Below are 27,634 nucleotides of genomic sequence, written 5' to 3' on the forward strand. Positions count from 1 at the left end.
CGTGTCCCTGAGTAGTTTTACCTCAATGTACTTTGTAAAGTAGTCCACACATAACAGAAATGCTGAACCACTATGGTAAAAAATGTCTGTACCTATTTTTTCCCAAGGTTGCCCTGGCACTTCATGTTGGAGCAATGGCTCTTTTTGATTGTTGTTCCTGTTTTCATTGCAGGTAGCACATCTGGATACTGCATCCTCAATTTGTGTCGACATACCTGGCCAGTACCAAATGTCTCTGCCTCTTGCCTTACATTTGACAATTCCCAGGTGTGACTTGTGTATTTTGTTGATCATTTCCTGTCTTAGCTGATTTGGAACAATGAGCTTATTTGCTTTAAATAACAGACCATCTTCATGACTGATTTCCTCTCGAAATGTCCAGTATTGCTGTCTTAATCTTGGCATCATAGATCGTTCTTTCGCCCATCCATTCAGCACTGCCTTTTTTAACATTTGCATCTCTGCATCCTCTGCTGTTGCTTTTTTGAAAGCATCCAGTTTCTGTTCCGAAATAGGAAGTTGTGACGTAATCCAGTCCACTGCTAGATCCTCTTCCAGCAGATTTTCCTTCTGTTCATGTAGATAAGCACGACTTAGAGCATCTGCTATGTATAGTTCCTTACCAGGGGCCGTATTCACAAAGCATTTTATCTTAGCACTAGGAGTACTCCTAAATCGCACTAAAAGATTTTAGCTAGGAGTTTTCTCTTAAAAGTTATTCACAACGCCTTTCAGACCTACTCTTAGTAAAGAAAAATGACAACTCCTAAACTAAGAGTGAGTCTTCGTTGCTATGGATGACGTCATTACTCATGCACGAGCTTGACTGAAGTGATCACCTTGATTGGCTGATGATTGTAATGCGGGAATGATTCCCAACACCTCCCCTACGATGATGAGTGACAGGTGACAGGTCTGGGAATGCGTGCGCTACACAAGTAGTGCGAAGGACGGAAGATGATGAATAACTGAATAAATAGCCTAAATGAATAAAGAGTAAGGCAAAACAAATAGTCTATAGCCTAATGAAACATATGGATTGATGCAATATCTTTGCAACATTATTGAATTAATCTGTCACTATATGCCTCTGCCTACGTTTGCAAAGAGAAGAACATTTTAATTTGATTCACAATGAAACGTTACAATTAGTTTACATGCAATGAGTAGCCTAGTCTTGTTTGTTGTTGGTGGCGTTATTGCATCCCTAGTTATGCCTACAATGCAGAATTGTTCCCTCGCGATTGGAAGCTCCTGTAGCGCCGCATACGCATTTCAAAACATCGCAACGTGAAATGCCACAAAAAGCGGTTTGTGAATCTTAGTGAGTTAGGAGTCCTCTCGACTTCTTTTAAGCTGTCCCAGGCTTAGGTGCTACTTTTAGGGCTAAAATGCTTCGTGAATTACTCTTAGTCAAAAAAAATAGGAGTCCTAAAGTTACGAGTGATTATTTTTAGGAGTTGCTCCTAAATTCGCCAGTTAGGAGCTACTTTTAGCCTTAAAATTCTTTGTGAATACGGCCCCAGGTTTGTCCTTCCAATTGTATCTCTGTAGTCATAGAAGCATTCTTTGTAATCTCATAGGAGCCTGATGCAGCGGCTTCTTAAATATACTCTCTAATGGCTTGTGATCACTTTCAACCGTGATTTCCTTTCCGTACACATACTGGTGAAATTTCTCACATCCGTAAACTATGGCTAACAACTCCTTTTCAATTTGTGCGTATCTACGCTGACAGTCGTTCAGAGCTCTCGAGCCATAAGCCACTGGCCTTCCTTCTTGCAGGATCACAGCTCCTATTCCTTCTGAACTGGAATCTACCGACAGTGTGACCGGTTTGTTCACATCAAAGAATTTCAAAGTAGGACTTTGAGTAACCAAATATTTCAGTTTTTCAAAACTTTGCTGTTGAGCATCCTCCCAGTGCCACTCTGTCTCTCTCTCCAGCAATTTCCTCAAAGGTGCACTTATGTCAGACATATTGGGAGTGAACTTTGCCAGATATTGCACTACTCCAAGAAATCTTTGCAGTTCTTGCTTGCTTTGTGGTGGTGGAATTTCACCAATGGAGTCTCCCCACACCAGCAAGTCATCGATGATATTTACCACACCTTCCAGTCCTTCTATCATTTGTGCAATGGATCTCTGAAAGACTTCTGACGCTGAGGATATACCGAAAGGTAACCTAAGAAAACGGTATCGCCCAATCGGCGTGTTCATTGTGCAAAGCTTTGAACTTTCATGATCCAGCTTTATCTGCCAAAACCCTTGATTCGCATCTAGCACAGAAAAGTTCTTTGCATTCGCCATTCTTGAGACCACATCTTCTACTGTCAGCATTGGATAATGCTCTCTTTTTATTGCCAGATTGAGATCTTTAGGATCCATACACATGTGCATTTTCTTCGATGTAACTACAGTTACCATGCTGTTGACCCATTCAGTTGGCTCAGTTTGCTTTGCGATGACCCCCATCTGCTCCATTCTCTGTAGTTCTTCCACCACTTTCTCTCGCAGAGCTACAGGTATCCTTCTTGGCACATGCACAACTGTGGTGTTCTCCTGGTAAACAGCCTAATCCTTCAAATAGATCGTCAAAATCCTTGAGAATGTCACTGCTCTTTTCAATTTCATACAGTCTTTTAATCATGCCCATTTTTTGACATGCAGATCGTCCTAGAATGACAGGTGCATCATGCTTCATTATTTCAAACAGGATTTTGTATTTCTGTCCTTTGTACACACAATTCCGTGCTTTCTTGCCCAATGGCGCCATCTTGTGTCCAGAATATGTAACAAGTTTGCAGCTTGACCTCTGCAGTCTCCCTGCTATGTTTAGCAACTTGCACACTCTTTCTGACATGACATCACATTCAGCTCCTGTATCCAGTGTCACTTTTACATCATTCCTGTTTATCTGGATTGTCTCGACCCATTGTTCATCCTCCTTACTTGAGTTGATGGACATTACATTTCTTTCTTTTTCAACTGTTACTGTACCAATAAACATGTTACCATCTTGTTCAATCATGTGCATTCTTTTACTCTGACTCTGCAGGTCTTTGGTATTACACATCTTTGCAAAATGATTTTTCTTCTGACAAGACTTACATGTTTTCCCGTAGGCTGGGTATTTTCTGTACTCGTGCTTGTTGCCGCATCTGCTGCATTCCTTTCTCATCACTGACGCTCTGATTTGGTGTCTCTTTTCTTTGGCTTTATGGATTCAACTGTACATTTACTTCATCATTGAGTGCTTTCATCTGACTCGACGTGATCTCGCTGGCCCTGCAAATGTCTATGGCCTTCTCCAAAGTGAGATCCGTTTCTCTAAGAAGTCTGCCTTTTAGCTGATCCTCTCTTATGCCACATACAATCCTATCATGAATTAATGAATCGTGCAGATGACCAAACTCACAGTCTTTTGCTTTGCTTTTCAGATCAGTGACGTACATGTCTATTGTTTCTGCAGGCCCTTGCGATCTCGTGAAAAACACGTCTGATGTACGGCAGGTTTTTTCGAGGCTCACAGTAATTTTTAAACTTGTCTTTTAGTACTTGTATTTTATTTCTCTCCTCTTCTGAGAACTCAAATGTATTACATACTTGTATGGCCTCTTCCCCCGCCACGTGCAGAAATGTAGCACACTGCACCGTCTCAGACTTCTCTGCTACTCCGCTAGCTAGCGGGAAAAGTTCTAACCTCTGTATCCAGTTCTTCCAATTTTCCGAAAGATTTCTTTGCAGAATCAATGGCGGTGGTGGCTGTAACTGTGCCATCCTCTTTTCCTGTGTTTATATCAGTTTTATTCTGACACCATGTTCTGCTCTTTAGATAGACAGACTAACACGAGTCACGAGCACCTGCTCCATCACGTAACTTTATTTTAACTGACTTCAGTAACCAAAACAAACACACGTGACTCTGGATGTCATTATCACATCATCATATCAGATGACCACTAGATGTCCTCATAACCTCATATATGTATATCATATATAATATGTTACAGACATCATCTGAACTGCACTCCAGTATAGAGGACTGAAGGAGACCCGTTTATTTCATCAAACTCTCAACAACACATTTAACATTGAACACATTTTTATTTATAGCCGAGCTTTATGTGCTATAAAATAGATGGCATTCATATTTTCCTTAGACTCAGCGTATATGTACATATTAATGCTCCTAAATATATAATGTCTAAAGATTTCTAACAAAAGGTCTATGATATTCAAGCATGTGTTTATTTGTTTTGGCTGTGACAGAACTTGACTCTTGCTTTTCTTATTGATATAAAAAATGTCAGTTGCATAAAACATGCTACTTAAGGTAGGGTATGGGATTTGCAAAACGGCTGGCAGATTTTGAAAATACACAACTCAAATGGTCCTACCTTCTTTCCTCCAACACTGGCCCTGACTGGATGGGGGGAGGGGGGTATGGTACGACCGTTTGATTGACGAACTTACTGTCCATTGACTCTGGGTGGTGTTGGAAATGATTGGCTGGAGTTTTCCGAGTCCTGCCCGTTCCACAGATGATTAAATTGCTTAATTTTCATTTCAGTGCTTCTAACTCAGTGGCTGTAAGTGGGTTAGGAATAGGATTTCAAGTGATTTTGAAAAAATGGACAAAAAAGAGAATCACTTACCCCACCTTTAAACTCTTAAGTTTGAATATTGTTTATTGAAATTGGATTAATAAAGACTTCATTAAAGACAGTGGCAGAAACAGAAGCATTGCTATTTTACTGAATATTAACCACAAATGATTATGATTGGTTGAGCTTTCAACAGAAGTGTGAGATCTGGCCATCATTTGAACAAATCTAAGAAGATACACTCTTATTTTCTTGTCATACTCCATGATATTACAATAAATATTTGTTATATATATATATATATATGTGTGTATATATATATATATATATATATATATATATATATATATATATATATATATATATATATATAAAGGTTCTTTATTGGCATCAGTGGTTCCATGAAGAGTCATAAAAAAGGTTCTTTATAATGGAAATGTGTTTTTTGATCATTAAAATGTTCTAGAAAAAATGGTTCTTCTAAGATCTGTTACTGAAAGGTTCTTTGCCGACCCAAAAATGACTTATGATTGTACAGACCAATGAACTTTTTGGCTTTGCTTTGATAACTTATATTGCTGAACTAGAACTAGAGTCGTGAGAAAATGAAACACAATGAAGAATAACATCGACTCTCGCCTGTGATGTCCACTTCTTCTGGCGGCTCTGTGACAGAGTTATATTTCTCTGTCAGCTAATCTGAAGATATTTTACACGTGTGATCACTTTATCAAACACAAAGAGAAGTTCATTAAGACTAAAGAATATTATAGTTTCAATATTATTATAGCAGCAAACCTCTCCTCAACAACACATGATCTGAGGAATAACTCGTGTCTGGAGCTCAAAGATGAAGATAAAGGTTCTTCATGATCCATCAAATCTTTCCGTTCCACAAAAGGTTCATTATAGTGGAAAGAGGTTCTTTAGATTATAAAAATGTTCTTCACACTAAGAAAATAAGATCTGATCACTGAAAGGTTCTTTAAGGAACCAAAAATGGTTTGTCTATTGGCATATAACATATTTGTATGAGTGATGTACAAGTGAAGATTGAAATATATTGAGCAAAAGTAAAATAATTTAACATTGAAGAAGTTGTGAAGATAAATGAGAAATAAAGTCCTGAGTCTGACTCTGTTACTCCAGTGATAACTCGCGTGACTGCAGTGATCTCTAAATCTGCAGCGACTCTCAGACGACTTCTGTTGAGATTGAGCGTAACTAGAAGTTTTCTTCCGGCTGTATTGCTGGTTTTTGCAGATATTAGTCGGGTTAGTTGTGGAGAATACTGATGAAACCAGGTGATTTCATATCTGTCGGTCATGATGCAGTTCAGACTGATTCTGTTCTTCAGCTCGACTCTGAACAGAGTCTCTTCATCTTCAGGAACATCTGGAGGAACATCAACTGAGCCTGAACATTATTTAGAGGAAATCATCTGTTATTGTACTGCTGCCATTTCAAGTATCAAATCCAGTTCTGCTAAGTGTTCTCGTATACATGTTTATCTTGTACTACTGAAACTCACAACTCTTCCTCTTATTCTGCTCTTGTCCTACACACTGCTGACAGCAGTGATCCTGAAAATTCAGCTTTGCATCACAGAAATAAATGATAATTTAAAGTATAATAATTTGAAAACCAATTATTTTAAATTGTAATAATATATCACAATATTACACTTTTTTCTGTATTTTTGATCAAATAAATGCAGGCTTGATGAGCAGAAGAAACTTCTTTTAAAAACATAAAAAATAGTAATGTGTCCAAACTTTTGGCCTGCACTGTAGGTGTGAACCAATAGAGACGAAATGAAGCATCGAAAAACAATTCAGCATCACTTCCTTATCGCACAACAAATGATGTCATAAGACAAACAATCCGGAAGCGGGGGTCAAAGGTGACAACCCCACACCTGTTGGGGCTGACATACAGTCTGTTAAATTTTCTTCTTGTATTGTAGTGCTATGAGTATAATTTATTATTATAAAATGCAAAAGATATTGTCACAAGGCTGTAGCACAGACTGAAGACAGGCAAATGAAGGAAGTTAAAACACAACATAAGGGTTCACAAAATAAACACTGGACACTGATCTGAGGAAAAGGAGGAAATTAAGTACACATCCAAACAAGGCTAATTAATTAAACACAGCTGAACCAAACAAACTCATAATGATGGTGACCATGGAAACAAAGGAGGAGTGGGAAAGTGAACAAAGGAAGACAGAAAACTAGGGAATACAAACTAAAAGTCCATACTAAAGCAAACTGAACATAACTGTGACAGATATGTGCATACTTTTTCATTTTTTAAAGGTCAGATTAAAATGAAACTGTAATGGTGAAATACTGAAAAGTCCTGTAAGAGGAGGCAGTGCCTACATACACATCGCTGTGATTGGCTGATTTTAAGCTGATGTTCCTGAAACCTATACTTTGTTTACAGCAGACTGAGTATGTAATAACAATTGTGTATTAATATTAATAGCTAAACATTAGTTGTAGCAAATAAAATGTACACTTCATTCTGTATAATTGTAGTTATTATTTCTGAATCAACACAAAAATAGTTTAAAACTTATAAACTTGGTGAGACTTTGATGAGAATTGGTTTTAATAAATATTGGCCCCTTTCAACACAATGTTATGCAACAGTAATGGTTGCTTGTTGATGGTCATTAAGTAAATGCTACACCATCAGTGATTAATAATCAGCACACAGTGTTCTGTCACTGAGCTTTTCCTTAGCAGCTCCTCATGCACTTTCATCTCGAGTGCTCGAGTGTTTAATTTTAACCACCTCTTCCGCTAAGAAAACCAGTCCAATAGGGCATGTGTCACCGCTTCACACTGCGTTGGAGGCGTGATGTCTGAAAGCAGATGAGTATGTGACGAACACACCCAACATGATGCTTCTCTCTGTATAGACGACCCCAGATTATGATATTTTGATGAATCCTTCACATTTTACTAACTACATATTGTCACAGTTGCTGGTGTAATCATCCACAGTAACCACTAGTTTAGATCTTATGAATAAAGTGAGTGGTACTTGAGGTTATAAGTACTTGCTATGGTGTTCTTGATTATTTCTAGGGGTTTCTAGGTGGTTGCTAGTCTCTATGATGTTCTGGTCTGTAAATATGACTTGAAATCTTTGGCATATTTTGTGCCTGCTTTATTGTCCATCAGGTGCAGTTTGTAAGTCTAATAGATTAGTACAATATTAGTACATCTTCCCTTAACAAGCTGGATTATTTGAGATATCATTCATGTCCGACGTGGGCCAAAGTTTAATACTAATATATTATTGAAATCCCTAAGTATGAGCAATAGTTACAGTGATGCTTGCCTTATTTATAAGCACTGGCTGTATCGATTTGACGAGACTGGACATTAGCACAGTTATAGGCACAGTATATGGTTGTGTATTTGCTGTTTACTCAAGAACAAAACTGCTTCCTGTTTTCATTCAGGTTATTGACCTTTCGCACATGCTCTGTGAGAGGCCTAGAAGAGGAGAACCATACAGTTAAAGGGATATTTCACCCAAAAATGAAAATTATGTCATAATTTACTCACCCTCATGTCATTCCAAACCCGTAAGACTTTCGTTTATCTCTGACAATGCTTATGCTCTGAGAATGTTCCCCAACTCAAAGGATTGTTTTTATCCCGCAGGACAATGCTCCAATCCACACAGCCATGCCAATCAAAGTGTGGATTGAGGACCATCAGATCAAGACCCTGTCATGGCCATCACAACATCCAGACCTGAACCCCTGAAAACCTCTGGAATGATCAAGAGTAAGATGGATGGTCACAAGGCATCAAAAATCACCCAACAGTAATGTGACCGAATGATAGGGAACTTGCCAAGATGCACGGAATCTATGATTGGTGAACATGATATATAGATTCATATGTATCTATGAACATACATACATACATACATACATATATATATATATATATGTGTATATGTATATGTATATGTATATGTATATGTATGTATGCATGTATGTTCATTAAGTTTAAAGGTACAATATGTAAGATTTTTGTAATAAAATATCCAAAAATCACTTGCACAGTGTGATATATTTCCTGCAGTTGTGTACTTACAATATCCCAAACGTTCCCAAAGATTTTTCATTTCAGAGAAATTCCAATTGTAAGCAATGGCTCGTCCCTGGTCATTGTCGCCTGTCAATGAAGTAATATCTGCGTTATACTTTATTAGACAGGTGAGCAAAATGTACATTAAACTAATCAATGCTATATAGCTCAACAAATGATGAAATGTTAGAATATGATCAGTATGTTATTCTAATGTTGATCTATAGCTTACTGCTAGTCTCATACAGACAAACTAACACAATAACATTAGAACTTTCAACACACTCATATGCTGTTTAGTGTAGACTAGGCTTGGCGCGATAGTCGGTGTTACCGGTGTTACACGGTGTTCAGTCGCAACACCGGTTGCATCACTTGCCCACCGCAGCACCGCAAAAAAAAAAAAAAAAAAAAAAAAAGGTTTAAAGCAATTACGCAGTATCCGTATTTTCTGTCACCAGTTGACTAGCGTTGTATGATCACGCTCAACCATTAAAGCGCGACAAAACAAGAGACCGCGCTGTAAGTCCTGCCTATTACACGCACGCACACACGCACACACGGAAAAGACGCGCGTCAGTATTGAGTTCTCTTTTCGGCCTTGAACAAAACATAACACACACAAATTATGCCAAAATGTCCGTTTTGTCGAGTGTTCTCATAAGAGCAAATGATTTAAATAATATCATAAATGAATGTAGAGATTTGTGAGAAAATGGGACGCGTGTCAGATGGAGTGTCATTAATGTTAATCAAAGAACAAAGGTAAGAGAGTAAATTACTCACTCAGACCCGGCGCCAGGAGAATTAGTATACCGGTAGCCTAATAATCATGAATACACTCTCTTGTGTGCATAAATGAATCTTTTAACACATCTCCGGCGAACGGCTTCTTCACGCAAAATAAAAACTCTTCATAAAGCGCAGTGAAATTCATGTGGCGTTTCCTGATGGAACGAGGTTGTTCGTTAACTTCATTTTATACGTGCAATTCACACGAGCTCTAAACGAATGTGAGACTGCTGCGATTAGTCAAACTTTATTAATGAAACAAAATCAGAGGGAATAGTTTCTTTAATGTATTTTTTTCTTTTAGTTTTTTTTTTTACCGGTTGGCCACACGGCTTTCATAGTTTTCAGTTAGGCTAGTGCGGAGACCAGGGCCGGGTTTCCCGATAACGATGCATCTTGGATCTTAAGAGCGTTCTCTATGTGCAAGGTTACGCTCGTCACACGCCGCAATTCCACGCGCGTTTCCCAAAAATGCACTTAACATGAATGCGCGAGAACACATTCGTGATACTTAAGAGTCGCTGTCCATTCGCGAAGTGCTGAAATAATAACATGCGTTTTTCATGAATAATAACGAACCCACCATTCAAACACTGTGGTTGAATCCGAAATCGCGCCCTATACACTCAAATAGGGCGTTATTGTTCTCAACATAATCTCAAGCAGTGAAAAATAGAGGACACGGACAACGCGCTGAAAGACAGGACCGAGCAGGTAATATTTAATATGAAACAAAGTCTCAACTTTCAAATTTGGTCAGTCAAACAAAAATAAAATAGGCCTACCGTTTTTTGGCTCTTTAATGTGTCGTGACAGATTGCCTCAGTTAAAGCCAAGTTCAAATCCACCGAAGTTTATCAATAACTCTTCTGACTGCTTTATCGCACAAAAATGGTGGAATTTGATTGGTCAGATCGCATGTCAATCAAACTCAATACGAATGATGAATTGACGCCATGTAAAAAAAAAAAAAATACATCACTCTAACACCCCCCACCCCCACGATGAAACCGGTAATACCGGTGTTGTCACAAGTCGATTAACCGGTGGGAGAATATTATCACCGTCACATCTCTAGTGTAGACCAAGTGAAACAGTGCTGTGTTACCTCACAAGTTTAATATGTCAAATAAACGGACCTGTGTGAGTGAGTAATTCAGCACTTGCGGTTAGTTCGGTAGATTGAAATGTCTTCTTTATATCTGTGAGACTTGTGTGTGGCGCTGAGATCTGTCTCTCATTAGCACTCGTGCTCTGCTTCACACCTCAGTAATGTTAAAAACATCAATGTTTTGTTTGTTTTTTTTGACTTTTTGACTTTTTGGATGTCATAACTTCCAAGAAGTTCATGCTGTAAGAGGTGTGGTAACAGATTCAAATGCGATAGTGATAAACGATAGAAGTGTAAAAATAGTAATGCAACAACCATTCAAATATTACACAATCAGGTTAAGATAATTAATATATATAAGCATATTTAAAAAACTACAAAGACATATAATTTCTCTCAATTCCTCCTCAGTTCTATAGAAACCTAAGGAAAAAGAAGTGTGATCATATCATTTTGTGAGGTTTTTTTTTTAATGTATAAAAATAATTTCTGGGTGTCCTTTTTTAGGCCACATCCACCAAAACAGAGTGTTTCAAAGAGAGAGTAAAAACAGGATAGAAAATAACCTATTACTTCTAAATAATGATGTTTTTGATTAAAAAAATATTTCTATAATCTAGCTATAAGTGGGCCTCAGAGAACAGTTCATGACATTTAATACTAATGCTAGAAATGTAAATGTAGACAACAAAGAACAAGACATTTATTTATAGAATGGTTAAAGGGGGGGTGAAATGCTCATTTTCACTCAATCTCCTGTTAATCTTGATTACCTATAGAGTAGTATTGCATCCTTCATATCTCCAAAAAGTCTTTAGTTTTATTATATTTATAAAAGAAAGATAGGCTGTAACGAGTCTTTCCAGAAAAAAACGGGCGGCTGAAGGCGGGCCGTGTGGGCGGAGCTAAAGCTGTGCTAACGCGCCAAGCTAACAACACACAGAGACATTTGAAGCAGTTTCTTACTCACCGTCCGGTTACAACGCACGACCGCGAACCTTTATCATTGTGACTGCTCCATCCTTAAAGGGCACCTATTATGCCCCTTTTTAGAAGATGTAATATTGGTCTTGGGTGTCCCCAGAATGCATTTGTGAAGTTTCAGCACAAAATACCCCACAGTTAATTTATTATAACCATTTGAAAATGTCATTTTTGGGGCCTGTTTTAAAAAGAGCTGTTTTGGCGTCTACCACTTTAAATGTAAATGAGCTGCATATCCCCGCCCTGCTGCTGGACCCAGATGATGAAGAGACTCCGGCACAGAATAAACACGAATGAGAATGGACTAAACGTCTCGGAATGGTTATTTGATACATTTATGTACTTACAAAGTTTTAATCGGGTCCCTTTTGCCATTATGGATGTGCAACACACACACACACGAACTGTGATAACGTTCGCGCAATTTTTTGAAACTACACACACACACACACACTACTGTGATAACGTTTGCTAAGTACAAACGATTTATTTATTTTTTTCTTAAGGGGAGGGAGATAGACGTTTATATAGCCTACTGTCTATGGAGATAGAGCAGACCTTAATTTATTTACATTTGTAAATGCTGCAAAAAAAAATGCCTACGTGACATAAAACTGTCTGACGTTGTTCGTTGAGACATCCAATGACGACGACAATAAATAGCTTTAGACGCATTTGTTGTTGAACTGGCTGACATCGATTGAAATGACTATTTGCTCATAAATCATAAAATACACTTACTTCTTCTGGAGGTGACGTTGGATCGCGAACTGTAGGCAAAGATCCACACTTGAGGATTAACTTTGACCCTCGTTAACAGTCAGTCAGAAAATGAATCTCGTATTTAGGAAGTTTAAGTGGTGCCTTTTCTTCATAAATAAAATCCATCCGCTGCGTTTTCAGTGGCTCTGATATCAGTGAAGACTAGTATGTCCATTCTTACATCCCACAACAGAACACCTACACTTCTTAGGAGACATTACCGGCTGTCGTTGAAACAATGGAGGATGCAGATCACCGAGGGCGGGGTCTATGCCAAAACCAGATGTCAATCAAATCACGTCGGTGGGGCTTAGCCACTGATCTATATAATGACCAGTGGGCTTAGCTCATTTCTACGTCACAGTGAGGGAAATCTAGAACAGGGTGTTCTGAGACAGTGCTTATGATTTATGGAGATAGTAAAAAAACTACTGGGTGGATTTTTATCATTCTAGGGTGGTTTTGCTCACACACTGCCAACACACATTTATGTTCAAACAACATGTAAAAGTGAATTTTGCATAATAGGTGCCCTTTAAGCATTAGACGATCTGCAAATCCATCGATCTGGGCTTTGTTTATAAAACAATCATCGTCGAAATGCAGGGAACAAACAGTCTTGCACAACCTCCGTTGATGCTCTGAAAAAACAAACTCCATCCACGGGTTCCTTAACGCCGGGTTCTTTGGGAATCTGTGCAGGGTTGTCTTGCCCTGGCAACCAAAAACCCACTTCTTTGGTGACACTGACTTCCCAAAAGCCGAGTATAGCGCTTTGATGGCGAACTGCTTTCGCTCTCTTCTCTCTCTGGTCTACGAGTGCGCGCGCCCGCGACGCCCTTAGGACCCGTATAAGGAAATTCCGCTACATCTGACGTCACACAGGCCCATACTCGAAAAAAACTTTCCGAAACTTGTGACAAACCGGAAGGACAATTTTTGGAACAGAAATACTCCTTCAAACGTACAATTTAATTTTTTTAACTTTGTCCATGTTTAGCATGGGAATCCAACTCTTTAACAGTGTAAAAAACTCAGTATGCATGAAATAGCATTTCACCCCCCCCTTTAAGTTATGTGCTTGCAGAAGTGATGTCTTACTCATTCATGAAGGTTTTAATCTCTTAATTCCAATGATTATCTGGAATATAAATAGGAGTTCATATATATAAGGCTATTCAGAAATCATGAAGGACTGGAACATTGAAGAATGCAGAAATGAGATCTCAGACCTTAGGAATTATAGTGGTCAGATAATTATGTTATTAATTTAGTTATGTGAAGTTTATCCAGTGATTTCTGTTGCATTTCCCACAGGTGTTATTTGTGTGCGGTTCACTACGATCACACTGTTCCCGTAACAGCTCAGCAACAGATACTGATTGTAAAATGATTGCTCATTTCTAATTCTATTAGCCGTTCATACAAGTGGGCATAATATTCTAACTTTAATTTTATTCTAACTAAATTCATGGACACACTATGGTTCTGGTATATGAATATTAAACAGTTCACAGGTACAGGCATACTGTAAATCACCCAGTATCAGAGATCTGGTTAAAGATGAGATGAGTTCAGGCAAGGGTTTTGAGTTTTTCAGAGTTTTGTGAACGGCACACAGCAGAATTGGGCAACTTTTTACTTTTACTTCTGTTGCCGCAGATTATGCAATACTCGTGGTGTGGTTTCTGTTAACCAAGCAGTTTTCACTACTTTCTGCTATTATTTTTAATTACATGGATTTGTTATTAAAGCCAGTACCATTATTACATGAAAGAACGTCAGTAGAAACTCTTTTGGTGTCTAAAGGTTTTAACAGTCTGTGTCTTCAACCATCTGTCATTATTCAGTCGGTATGGAGCTCAGGCAACTTCCTCTTCTGCTCTGTGAGTATTGTTTTTCTCTGTGTGTATTCTTTCTCTGTATGTCAGTGAATTTTACATTATATTTAATATGACAGCTTTATCCAACATGGAACTTCACTAAGGCACTGGATTACAAATGTCTTTCCAGAATAAATGGACTGATGTTATTTAGACGCAATGCAAATTTTTTTTTTTTTTTTTTTTCTCATGTTGAATTCTTTTGCATCTTTTCAGTGTTCTGTTTAATTTATTTACTTTCAGTTTGGTCCTGTGGTTGACAGTAATTGCAAATACATTTATCTCAGCAATGATGTCAACATTCAGTTGCTTATACATTGGTTAAAACAGTGTATATTTATCAGTTTTATATTTATATAATTTTGCAATATTGCAGTATATTTATCAACAGTTTTGCAATTTAGGTTTAATTCATTAAGTGTAAGATACATTTATAAGCCGTTTTATTGCATTAAGTGTTTGCATTTGATGTGAATGGGACACAGAGGCAGTTTATTTTCATTCCTCTGTTTGTGATCAGAGTGTTGGCTTGAAGTTCCCTAAACAGTTTTCTCTGCATAGCTAAATCTATTCTATGCACTCATACAGACGAATTTAGCTCTATACAAAGTACGAAAAATAAGTCTGAAAAAGATCTTTGAGAAAAAAAGTTTTTCTCTTTGTGTTTTTAGTGCTGATTTCAAACATCCACTCTGGACACACTGAAGGTGATTATATTTGATTTATACATTTCATCAACACTAACTGTTTCAAGCCAGCTGAAAAATATTAGTGTTACATTTATAGGACTAAATACACTTTATTGTCTATCTAACAACCTTGCCTTTTTTTAACATTGTCAGTCTATTATTCACAAATATTGTCTACTGTATATTGCTGGAGTCTTGAGACAGAACAGATGATTTCCGTTTCTGAAGTCTAATGTGTGAATTGTGAACTGTTTTTCACAACCACTGTCGATTTTCATGGCCACCATTTACAGCCTAACAAAGTTGACGTGTCATTAAAAAGCTGTAAGTCATAATGCATGCATCTCTGTAACACTTTTATAAAAAAAGAAGATTTAGTCCTCATTGGTTTGGTGACAGCAACACCTACTGGTCAGAAACAATAGTATTCTAGTTTATCTAACATCAACATTTTTAACAAAAACTGCTGTATAGCAACATGTATGGAGAACAACACTAAAGTCTAACCTGATTCAGCAAGTATATGTTGCAATCAAGAAACCATTTATACATTAAAAAAGCACATTGTTTTCACTGTGAATTGTTATTGGTTTACAGAAAGACCAAAACCCAACGTGACCATTAAACCTGATCATCATGTATTCAGAGGAGACTTAGTCACTCTCAGATGTGACATATATGATGAAGGAGTCACTAGCTGGAGATACAACTGGTATAAAGACGGTTCAACCAGTGTTTTCAGTGAACGACAGGAACACACATTCAGTTCTGTTACTGAGTCTGACGCCGGTAAATACTTCTGTAATGGGACAGAGACTGAAGGATCACGCAGATCAAACATCAGTGATGAAGTTAAACTGACAGTATCAGGTGAGTTTGATCATCTCTTCATAAACACACACAAGTTTAACATGTTATCAATGAGTGATGTCTCCATTTCAGTTCCCAGAGCAGTTTTAAGTGTTTCTCCTCAGAAGTGGTTGACTGAAGGAGATCCGGTGACTCTGATCTGTGAGGTTAACGGCTCCTCTACAGGCTGGACATTCAGCTGGTTCACTGTAACTGGCCCAGGTCAGTTATAATGTGCTTCATCTGATAACATCTAAATTAAGTAAGGGTTAATGGCCGACGAGGTGTCCATTGTCAGGTATTAATGGACGACGGCAAAGTTTTTATCAAATCTAAAGTTTTTACAAACAATAACTTGGTTTCGGAGATATTTATAGTCCGCTCTGCTCGTAGAACCCTTCAGTTTTGTTTTGATACGATAAATTGTAAACGGATACTTTGACTGGCTGTTGCTATGGTTACTCACAGCACATTTATTTCTTAATTTCGAACGGTAAACAGTCAGTTTCACCAGAACTCCTTTACTAGGTGTCCTCTATCACTTTTAATGGACACCCTGCAGCCAATCAGAATCGAGTATTCACCCCGACCATGGTATAACTGGGTTTATATTCAAGTCAATATGACTTAATCAACCTGACTAAGGATTACATCAATAACATTCTACCCCAAACTCTTGCAATTGGCTAATAGTGCAAGAGATCTGGTGCCTTTAAGATGACATCCTAACATTCTGACTTCATACAGGGATTGGGAATCATTATGAGCTCCTCTCAGACAGCAGCAGAGGAGCTGGAGGAAAGTACACTGTCAGTTCTGCTGATCTAAATCACTCTGGAGTTTATGTGTGCAGAGCAGAGAGAGATAAAACAGCCGTTTACAGCAACACACAACCACTGTGGGTCACTGGTGAGTATTTTTAATTTTTGAAAAAGAGAGTTTTGAAGCTCAAATTTAACACTTCCAAATTATAGCTGTAATTGTCTTGTCAGGCGTTTCTCCTCCAGTGTCTCTGATCATCAGTCCCAGCAGAACTCAACACTTCACATCTGTCTCTCTCTCTCTGAGCTGTGAGGACCAGAGTAACTCTGATGGATGGACAGTGAGAAGATACACAGACAGCGGACGGCTGGAAGATTGTTCATCATTACGCTGGGGATCACAAACAGGATCTACATGTACAATCAGAGCCACTGTCCCATCAGACACTGGAGTTTACTGGTGTCAGTCTGAATCTGGAGAGACATATCAGCATGTTAATATCACTGTACACAGTGAGTCTTTATTTCCATATTTATTCATTTCACTGGTGTGTTACAAACAATGCATACGCAGATTGGTGCAGGAAGCATTAGATCAGGTATCTTCAACCTTTTTGAAGTTTTGTCTAAAATAACTAGGCCTATGTGTAAAAATAACGGTGTGTGTGTGTATTGAAATCTATTATAATAATAAATGTTGTTATACAGTCAATATTAGAGCTCGATACTTTTTAGGCACTGACCAAATTGCCTCAATACCATCGAGTATCAAAAAATGTCTTGTCATTCAGTGAGCCCATAAGCATGCAGCATTGATTGCCTGCACTGCAAAAAATGCTTTCTTAGTTAGTATTTTTGTTTTGTTTCCAGTCCAAATATCTAAAAATTCTTACATCAAGAAGCATTTAGAAGTAAAATGACATAAGAAATTCTATTTTGTTTTAAGATAAAAAGAAAGTAAGCAAAATTATCTGCCAATGGGGTAAGAAAAATAATCTTGTTTTCCATTTGAATTAAGATTTTTTTCTTACCCCATTGGCAGATAATTTTGCTTGTTTTAAGCAAAAATTACTTAAATTACTTTCTTTTTATCTTAAAACAAAATAGAATTTCTTATGTCATTTTACTTCTCTTGTAAATGCTTCTTGATTTAATTTTTTTTAGATATTTGGACTGGAAACTGAAAACAAAAATACTAAGTAAGAAAAGCATTTTTTGCAGTGTGTGGCCAGAACCGTTGTGAGGCATCAAGGAAAAGCACTATTTTATGGCGGTTACGCTCAGAGACGTGGCTCACACCGTGTCCTAACTACACGCGACGCGACGCCACGACACATGATAAAAGGTATCTTTTCCATTTTAATAGTGTTTGTCCTAACCAGCCGCGACGGCGACACGTGACGATTCTATTTTAGAAACGGTTTCTATTCTTCTGCAACATCGCAGCTGGAACAACAAACACAAAGTGTGGCTCTGATGATCTCAGGGACTGTTTATGTGCTTTATTTAATGTTAAAAGCTTGTAATGTGACTTTGAATATCATTTAGTGCTCCAGCTTTGTAGCTGTAACAACAGCAATGGAAAATTCACCTCAGATCTTAAAATTAAACAAATGGAAACAGGAACGTTCAAACTGTGAACAAGTGTATTTTTTGACAAAGATTGTTTTACTAAATCAGCCTATGTATTTTTAATATAAATGGTGTAATATTTGTGAATTTGATTATGTAGCCTACTTATCTATTTTCTTGTGAGTGCCATCGAGATCACTCTCTGGTGCCATGCACTTGCCGCGAGACTCCGCCCACACGCTGCTCTGATTGGCTTTGGGATTTGATTGATTTTGATGCATCTTCAGTCCAGTGTGGACAGACGCTTTTTGTCTAGAATTTGTCGCTGGAATCTTATCGCATCGCGACTGGTTAGGACACCGTGTAAGCGTCCCAACCCCCATTGGTGTAGATGTGGAAAAGATCAAAAGTGTGGCTACATTTCACTAGACTCGATGCCAACAGCGCGAGGTTAAATATTTGCGACAAGAAAACTGCTGCCAAGACAAACAACACAACAAATGAAGCACTTGACAGTGAAAAGATTAAACCGAGAGCACAAAGTTGCTCTGTCTTCGACTACAAGAAGAACTGGAGCGGGTCACAAACTCTGCGTATAGGCTACTTGCCTCACAGACATGAGACATAGGCATATAGAAAGCTTGAAATGGCTACTTTTAAATTAACCAATCTGAATCGAAAACAAATACTCTCTGATTATGTAATCCAAATGAAAGGTGCATTTCTCTCTATAGGCATGCACACGTTCACTATACTGTGGAGATGACGAGTCAGCAACGTCAACTTCATCTTTGCAGCCACCACTCACTACTTTATTAATAAACATTATTATTATTATTAAACAGTTAAAATGTCTCTTTGCTATTTTTTCCTGACACATTCAAGGCTACTTTTGCCAGTGCTTTGCGGCAAGCTTTCTGCGTGCACTTGAGCGCAAAGCATATACTCCACCCCCAGTGGTCTATATGAGTCTTTGAGTCTGTAAAATATCAACAAACTGAAAAAGTAAACCAAAGTTTTTTAGATTTCATAAAATTGGTATAAAAAAAATTATCGTTCAGTCTAATTCAATTTTAGTCTAAATCAAATTTAGAGATGTTAAAATGGTGCTGATGTGATCATATTTCTAGGATTTAGTAAGGGAGCTCCTAGAGCCTGCGTGACATCTATCCAACAAAGCATTATCATAATCTAGTATTGAGATCATGAACGAATTATTTCATTTTTCACCATTAGACAGTATATGTCATAGTTTGGCAACATTTCTAGGTGAAAAAAAGACTGTTAACACTGACAATGGGATTATCAAAAGAAAGATTGCTATCAAACATAACACCCAAGTGCTTAACTTTAGAAGACAATGTAACCGTTTGGAAATACAGTTGAGTGTTGTCAGCAAAACAGTGAAAGCTTCCCAACGCAATCAGCTCTTCTGATTATTTGCAAACATTGCATGTCTCCTGTGTTTCTGTAGTTGGTGTGATTCTGGAGAGTCCTGTTCATCCTGTGACTGAAGGAGATAATCTGACTCTACGCTGTTTTTATCCGTATATAAGCCCACCAAAACTCAGAGCTGATTTCTATAAAGATGGATCACTCATCCAGAGTCAAACTACAGAGATGATCATCCCTACGGTCTCAAAGTCACATGAGGGTTTCTACTACTGCAAACACCCAGAGACAGGAGAGTCTCCCAAGAGCTGGATCTCAGTCAGAGGTGAGAGTCAATGAAACTGAACTGATTTATTTCTTCATATGCCCTCGTTCAGATATAGTGCATGATAAAGTGCTTGAGTGTCTCTTTTTCAGGGTCTCATTCTTCAGGGTCTCATTCAGACTCTCAGATCTCTGTCCTCCACATACTCAGTTCTGCACTGGCAGCTTGTCCATATCTGATAGTGACAGTCGTGCTGATTTACAAATGCTGCAAAATGAGAGGAAAAACACCTGAGTGATTTATTAGAAATCATAATCAACATTAGGCTACCCATATTTAATTGGCCAATTGTGACAGCTGTCTTTTGCTTGCTATCTGGAGGTATTGTGACAATACAAATCAATTCATTTGAATCTGTCCTTTAGCATACCTTTGTTGAGAAACCAATACCGTGAAAGATGAACAAACCTAGCTTAAGTAAAATATTTTGTGTGTATTTAACAGTTATATCTGTTGAAGAAGAAGAAACTTCTATCTGATTTTAAACCAAGAAAACTTCCATGCTTCCTGGAATATCTCATTCACAATCTTGGGCAGAGCGTGCTTACTGTAAAATAATAATAATAAAAAAAACACTAAAACTGTGTTTTAGTGACAACATCATGTTTAACTTTTCATGTTTCTTCTTTAAATAGGTGGTAATGCCCTTTTCACAAGATGTAAAATAAGTTTATGATGTAAATAAGTTACTTATTTTGTTGATGTCAGAGTGTGTGTGTGAAGTTTTAGCTCAAAATACCCCACAGATATTTTATATAGCATGTTAAAATTGTCAATTTTTGAGGGTGAGCAAAAACGCACCGTTTTGTCTGTTGCTTTAAATGCAAATGAGCTGCTGCTCCCGGCACAGGGGGCGGAGCTTCAACAGCTTGCATTCACACACACATGCACTGAAAATTTCAAAAAAATTTTGCCTTTTATGTTCAAACCGAAGTCAGACAATGATGGAGAGACTCTAGAAGAAGTGACAACATGTAGAAGCAACAGGACATTTCTGAACGGTTAGTTGATGAGTTTATGAAGCTGATGTGGAGAAATCTTCTAGTCATTGATTAGCATATTCTGTCTTGATAATCTATAAATCGTGTTCAGGGGGCGGGGTTTATGTAAATTATAGGGTTGGTGATGTCACTAACCCGGGAGGAATGTGGTGTAGTCTCTACCAGCCGTTTGTTATAGTCCTTAAAAAGCAATTTCTTTAAAAGCAAATATCTCCCTTTGCTCTGAACTTTGAGTGTTGTAACTTTGCAGATGTTGTTTATGCTCAAACAGCAACATTACACACTCACTAAAGCTAGAAAAGTGAAATCATAATCAACCACCCCTTTAAAAATAAAGAACTAATGTTGAAAAAAATGTTTGAGAGCTGTTTGTTGTTAATTCTTGCAGTGTGTTACTTGTACAGTCAGATCAAAATAACTATGACCTATGTCATCTGCATAAATTACAGTTAGCATATGCAGATAAAAAGAATCTCTCACATTTTAATAAATTCCTGAACATGCATTTTTTTTCTATCCAAAGCCAATGACTTCACATGTGATTGTTTTTTTGGTTCTGACTGGTGTGTGAAAATGTAGCCTACTAGTGGTTTCTGAATGTAAATATGAATTTAAAGTGTAATATGAGTAATGGCAATATTGATGCTTAGCAAGAACCAACCTCTAATTAAATTTCGAATGAGTTATGTGTTAAGTCTCGTTCTACATTAAAAATGAATAAAACTAAATCTGACCACTGGTGTATGTTTCTTTTCACACTGCATGAGGTTTATTTTGCAACAAGGCACCATCAACTAGAAATTTGCCGGGTTACACAGTGGAATCTTTGCCGTTGGAGAAGATCAGTTTCAGTGGTTTTCTTTTTTCCTCCGTTGGGAGAAATCGTGGAATCGATTATGTTCATATGGTTGTAGATTGCATCATGTATGAGAAACTACGAGCCGAGCAGAGTACCTTACATCTTAGCAGGCATCTCCTGAGCTACCAATAATTTTTAAACATGTTTAAAAAATTCACGAAGACAGTCGAAATATGACAAGTGTAGCTCTCCCCTATTACCAAATCATATACACACATCATACAACCACTACTAGCAACCTTATAGTGAGCGCATTGAAGGGGGTGGATGGATTCCACTGCTGCTTCATTGTATATGTAATAAGTGATTATAATCAAGGTATTAATCAGTGTTTTTTCCTTCTAAATATCAAATAAGTTGAATGACTTCTCTGGAGATTTTACTTTGTTATAGAAGTTACCAGTGTGATTACTGAAATGTTCTTTTCATGTATTCTTTAATGTCAGTATTTGATATCTGAATGCATTAACAGTGCTTGCTTATTTAGCCCGGCTTCCAGGAATGAAATAGGGACTTGTTTTATGTTTTGGTCTTCAAAGTGTTAAGACATATAGGGGTCATTGAAGCCAATAGTTTAAGGGCCCATTTCTCAGTTAAAGTCTTACTTTCCCAACCCCAGGCTCATTGGAAATACGTTACTCTGCCTACATTATGATCAGTCATGTTAAAGCAGAGCTGGTGGTGGACTTCTGCAGGAGTAAGCGTGCTTCCACGGCACCTGTGAATATTCAGGGGATGGACATTGAGATTGTGGACTCCAACAGGTATCTTGGCTTCCAGGTTAACAATAAAATGGACTGTACAGACACTTAAGGACCTTTATAAGAAGGGCCAGAAGAGACTGTTCCTGCTCAAGACACTAAGGTCTTTTGGAGTACAGGGTCCACTCCTGAGGACTTTTTATGACTTATCAGCCATCTTCTTTGGTGTGTTATGCTGGAGTAGCAGCATTACAATGGCAGACAGGACGAGGATAAACAGACTGATTAAAAAGGCCGGTTCTGTCCCGGGTTGCTCACTCGAGCCAGTTGAGGTGGTGGGAGAGAGGAGGGGGAGAGCTAAGCTCTCATCCATGTTGGAGACCTCGTCCCACCCCCTTCATGGGACACTAACATCACTGAGCAGCTCCTTTAGTGGCAGACTGATACACCCACGCTGTGTGAAGGAGAGATTCAGAAGATCTTTCCTTCCTGCGGCCGTGAGACTTTATAATCAGCACTGTTAAGCATTAAACAGAAACCACAACTCAGAGACTGAGTGGAAATCAATGCACAATGTCACTTTGCATCGCTAATATATTCACTTGCACTGTTTTTATATTTGGTAATTTGTTTTATAGGTGTAAATATATATTCTTTTTTATTTTAGTATTGCATAATTTATTTTTAATTTTGATATTGTTAGTATTATGTTAATGTCACTTATTATTTTACTTTATGCTATCTACTTTCTGCTGTAAATGCTGAAATTTCTCACTTGTGAGACAAATAAAGGTTGATCTAATCAAATCTAATCTAAAAAAACATTATTTTCTGAACATAGTAAAAAATAGCCAAAATATTTAATTAATACAAAAATACATACAAAAAATATATAAAAATACACAAACAAAAAAGTTTCTTACAAAAGTGGTTTAATTTTCACAATACTACTCACAGATTTACACAAAATAATGCAGATCCCCTATTATGCAGACAAAAACAACAGTGGAGAGGGAAAAGAGATGATGATGAAGATGATGATGATGATGAAGACACTTAAGGAGAAGCTAAGGCTCCTCCAAAGGCCATATTAAACATACATATTAAACATAAATATTTAAAAACAATATTTTACAATTTATGCATATGTACATAACACTGTCTTTCACTATATCAGTTTATTCCCACTAAGATGCATTGCATCAAACCACTGTGTGCAGAGATGTATTAAAATCCTCCAGATTTCCCAGCGTTGTTTTTAATATCAATCACATCATGATACATTTAATTATTCAGTTATAAATCATGTTTCTTCCTGGTTTACATGTCACAACTTGAGTCAAAGAGTGAATATAACTTTACACAGATCTCAGTAACACATGTAATGTTTAAGTGTTCTGGTTAAACTTTGAGAACAGTCCACATGTGTTTTCTGTTGTCTTTAAAAACTAAAGGAGGAAGTTCATCACTAATGTAACGTAAGACATGAAGCTTAGACTGACATTTTGAAGAAGTGAACATCAGTGATAAAGGAGAGAAGTTTATCTTGATGCCGGATCATTTCAGAGCAAGAGAGGATTCAGTTCAGTTTACAAAGAGAAGCCCCGTATAATCTCCTATAGAGATCAGTTAAAGGCAACAGCGGCGAGGAGAAATCTCTCTAAAGATGATTAATATGGGAAAAACACCTCGGCATGAACACAGACTCAACTCTGGCACACTTTTCCTTCTGTACAGAGAGTCAGACAGAAACAAATTACAGGAAAATCAAACAATTTGCAATATGAGTGACTCGATAATGTGAGATTCCACATCAGTAAAACTACAATTCTGATATTATTGTAGATGATAAATAATAATTTGATGCATTAATATAGCGCTTTTCTCTGCACTCAAATCGCTTTACACAGAAGGGGGGAATCTCCTCAAACACCACCAACACCAATACACGCCCCCAACTATGACTAGATGCCGACTGTATGTATATCGCACACCCCTAATCTGATGCATTTATATAGCGCTTTTCTCTGCATTAATACTACACTCCTCTCGCTGCAGATGTTCAGTATGCTGAGAGAATCATCTGAATCTGTTGATCCTAACCAGTGTTGTCACCAGATGTTCTGGATTACTGTACAATGTCTTGCATTGGGACATCCTGGTAGTGATCATGATCAGTGTTTCTGTGCTGACGTTGGTATTTCTTGTATACAACAAATATAATCCCAGCCAGAGCCAGCAGAGCTCCACACACAGACAGACCAATAGTCAAAGGCTCTACAGCTGAAAGGAGGGAAGAGAACACAAGTTTTAAAAAATGTTGTTTCTTTTTTCTTTTTCTCTCAATGTCTCCTGTTTTACTTACTATGTTGTTCTTTAGGTTTGTTATCCTCTGTCTCCAGTTTTCCCTTTGATCCTGTACTAGATTCTGTAGAGGAGATTGAGAGGTTACTCACAGTTTAGCATCAATTTTCTGTTCAAATCCTGATTAAAAATCAGCTCAAATATCTCTCCTCATCTGATCTTCTCTCACCTGTGACTGAGACTGTGATCAAGGTTACTCTTCTATAATCCAGAACTCTGTATGTTCCAGTGTCAGTGTCTGTAAACTCATTAATGATCAGAGTCTCGTCACTGACGGCCAGTCGATCACTGTTGACCCCGTGACCTCTCGTCCACACCTCTGTCCAGCCTTCACTAGAGTTTCTCTCCACTTTATCAGCGTTGATCAACAGAACATCCAACTTCAGATCCTCTCCTTTCTGCACAGAGATCTCATCTGAGGAGGAACACACACATTCATCATTATTATAATGGTGTAAATCAAGACCATAAAAAAGTATTTAGGATTAAAGGAACCAAATGTAATCATTTAAAAACCAGTCACTGAAAAGCCTATATTGAAATCATCTAATCTGAATATTGGATAATTGTTACATTTAATGTGTTTGCTGATCGCAGGCCCTGCACACAATAGTTTTAGATATTAAACTGTTAACATTATCAGGAAATCATGAAAGCACACGATGATGGTTTGATCAGTTCTGACTTTACCATGAATATGAAGATGATACTCCAGCTCTGTCTGATTCATTAGTGTAATAGACTCTCAAAATGTATTCCCCAGCGTCACTGAATGTCAGATGCTTGATGACGACGTCACATGATCCTGTTTTAAACACTCGGTCATTTTCACTCTTACATTCTTCTTTCTCACAGACAAGGATGTTTCCTGACTGTCTGAATAATTCAACAGCAGTAATGTTTCTGTCCTCAGATTCACACGACAGGGTGACGTTTCCTCCTGTTTTCCTCGTCACAGATCGAGGAGTGTTTCCTGTTACATGTTTAAGATTGCTTCCTACAGCTGGGGATTCTGCAAACATACAGAATCAAACTAACTCAATACAAAGAATCAATACTGAAAAATACAAGTATTGTTTCTCTCTATTCTCCATAATCAATGTCATCATGAAATATTATTATTTTAGTGAATATATTTATAAATATATATATGTATATATATATATATATATATATATATATATATAAAATTGTAGGTAATACCAGGACTCTCCTGTGAAAGAGATTTTTAATCTCTGAGAGATTTTCCTGGATAAATAAAGGTCAAATAAAAATAAATAAAATATGGAGCCAACAATATTAGATGAGCCACATTTTAACATTTCAAATGTATAGTGAATTCCTGAACATGTTTATTAATAGATGAACTGCATAGAGAAGTAGTCATGTGTGTGATGATGTAATACACTAAGAAATGTCCATCATTAATCCACAAATGTCAAGCAAAGTCACTTGGTGCAAAAGAGAAACATTCGACTAGATCAACCTGGACCTGAAAGTTAAACATTGTTACAATATATAAACAAATATGATACTGACCGCTATAACTGATAAAGCTAAACAGCAGCAGCAGATTCAACCTTCTGAACCTGATGAGAAACAGAAGAGCTGGTTTATGTCACAGATACAGGCTAATAATCACAAACACATTCATATTATGGAGATGAGAGATGAGAGGGTCTGACTCTCTAACCGTTGGAGAAAGTGTAACGGCTAACTTGGATCACATGACACACCTCAGCCTATCGCGTGACAGCAGTGCCAGCAAAGTTTAATGACATTCTACACTCATCTGTTTGTTGTGGATTATTAACATTATGGTCTTGTAAAAATATATGTTCTATATTTGGTGTTATATCGCTAGTAAAGGTACAGTAGGACTGCATTGTTTGTGGACTGAGCTTTACTATGGGAAAAAAGCACAAATATCTCTATTAGCTGCAAAGTACTAGTCACTGCAGGGCGCAAAAAAACTACATTGCAATTTAATACATTTAAATTCATAAAATGATATGTATTTTTTACTGTATTTATATAATATGCATACATGCAGTTAATAGTCAATACAATTCAAGTCTTATCATGGTAAAACCTGAAAGCCAAAGAGAGAAAACATCGAGATGTTTTACTTTCTTTAGACAATATACAATATCACTCAATATTATGAAATGCTATGGTAATGCCATAAACGAGTACATCTGTCGCGACATTCCCTCTGTATAAGCTACTTTTGTTGGGAACGATATGTAGATTTTACTATGATAAAGGTTATTTTATAAGAGAAGACAGAGACGGGAATGTGATTTGGTGATAATCACAGTAGTGGATACTGTACGTTCATCATAAACATGTCGACTTAGCATCATTAGCATCATTAGCAGGATTAGCTTTCCACAAACAGAAACACAACTATTGGTTTAATCACACAAAAACACACAGACTGGATATATATTTAAAAAACATTAACACTTACATGGTGAAACTTCGGCATGAGTCTTTCGATCAGGCGTTAACTTCATAACGTATAGCATTTAGCGAGCGGTGAGACCGAGAGGATAATAACAAAACTGAAAGTAAGTTACTTCCTGATTCTGAGGATTGGAGCCTCATGTCACGTGACTGACCTTGTCCTCTCCACTAGGGGTCGGAGATCTCTGAAACCAATAGAGGAATGCAAAAAAACAGTAAACATCTCAATTCTGCATCTTATATCAAAATTCAATCGTGCATCTAATGCATCAAGTACTCTTGTCAACAGCACCTATAGACCAGACACAGCAGTTTCAAGTTTCAAGTTGTATTTTAATAAATGACACATTTGTATAATAAAAACAAAGCTTTTGAGTTAATAATATATTATT

The 27,634-nt window shown here is 37.4% G+C and overlaps 2 protein-coding genes across 5 annotated transcripts; one reads left to right on the plus strand and one right to left on the minus strand.

The window, feature by feature from the left end:
- The first annotated feature begins 14,005 nt into the window (after positions 1–14,005).
- On the plus strand, positions 14,006–21,584 carry LOC307163702 (Fc receptor-like protein 5). 2 transcript variants are annotated; one of them, XM_079879906.1, is made up of 8 exons: positions 14,006–14,263; positions 14,932–14,967; positions 15,547–15,819; positions 15,892–16,020; positions 16,546–16,707; positions 16,791–17,072; positions 19,606–19,848; positions 19,941–21,584. In XM_079879906.1, exons 1-8 carry the CDS (start codon positions 14,233–14,235, stop codon positions 20,084–20,086), a joined length of 1,302 nt encoding a protein of 433 aa, XP_079736032.1. In that variant the 5' UTR covers positions 14,006–14,232; the 3' UTR covers positions 20,087–21,584. The 2 variants fall into 2 exon arrangements, with proteins under 2 accessions (XP_079736032.1, XP_079736033.1); XM_079879907.1 differs by having other exon boundaries at positions 19,956–21,578.
- Positions 21,585–23,324: 1,740 nt separating this feature from the next.
- Positions 23,325–27,394, minus strand: LOC307163767 (uncharacterized protein). Of its 3 annotated transcripts, XM_079880006.1 has the most exons (6): positions 27,247–27,394; positions 26,313–26,362; positions 25,464–25,785; positions 24,943–25,188; positions 24,775–24,837; positions 23,325–24,692 (listed from the first exon to the last, which is right to left on the minus strand). In XM_079880006.1, exons 3-6 carry the CDS (start codon positions 25,501–25,503, stop codon positions 24,538–24,540), a joined length of 504 nt encoding a protein of 167 aa, XP_079736132.1. In that variant the 5' UTR covers positions 25,504–25,785; positions 26,313–26,362; positions 27,247–27,394; the 3' UTR covers positions 23,325–24,537. The 3 variants fall into 3 exon arrangements, with proteins under 3 accessions (XP_079736132.1, XP_079736130.1, XP_079736131.1); XM_079880004.1 differs by lacking the exon at positions 25,464–25,785 and having other exon boundaries at positions 27,247–27,366; XM_079880005.1 differs by lacking the exons at positions 25,464–25,785; positions 26,313–26,362 and having other exon boundaries at positions 27,247–27,366.
- Positions 27,395–27,634: the final 240 nt, after the last annotated feature.

Source organism: Squalius cephalus (assembly GCF_949319135.1).
Source record: "Squalius cephalus genome assembly, chromosome: 8".
In the NCBI taxonomy this organism is placed as follows: Eukaryota; Metazoa; Chordata; class Actinopteri; order Cypriniformes; family Leuciscidae; genus Squalius; species Squalius cephalus.

What these genes read in the sequence shown, in the direction of transcription:
- LOC307163702 (XM_079879906.1), top strand. Translation starts at nt 14,233, where the DNA reads ATGGAGCTCAGGCAACTTCCTCTTCTGCTCT. An exon ending in CCACTCTGGACACACTGAAG is followed by an intron (nt 14,968 to 15,546) that starts GTGATTATATTT and finishes ATTGGTTTACAG; the next exon opens with AAAGACCAAAACCCAACGTG. An exon ending in AGTTAAACTGACAGTATCAG is followed by an intron (nt 15,820 to 15,891) that starts GTGAGTTTGATC and finishes TCTCCATTTCAG; the next exon opens with TTCCCAGAGCAGTTTTAAGT.
- LOC307163767 (XM_079880005.1), bottom strand. Translation starts at nt 27,304, where the DNA reads ATGCTATACGTTATGAAGTTAACGCCTGATCGAAAGACTCATGCCGAA. An exon ending in TCATGCCGAAGTTTCACCAT is followed by an intron (nt 25,189 to 27,246) that starts GTAAGTGTTAAT and finishes GTTCCTCCTCAG; the next exon opens with ATGAGATCTCTGTGCAGAAA. An exon ending in GATCACAGTCTCAGTCACAG is followed by an intron (nt 24,838 to 24,942) that starts GTGAGAGAAGAT and finishes TCTCCTCTACAG; the next exon opens with AATCTAGTACAGGATCAAAG.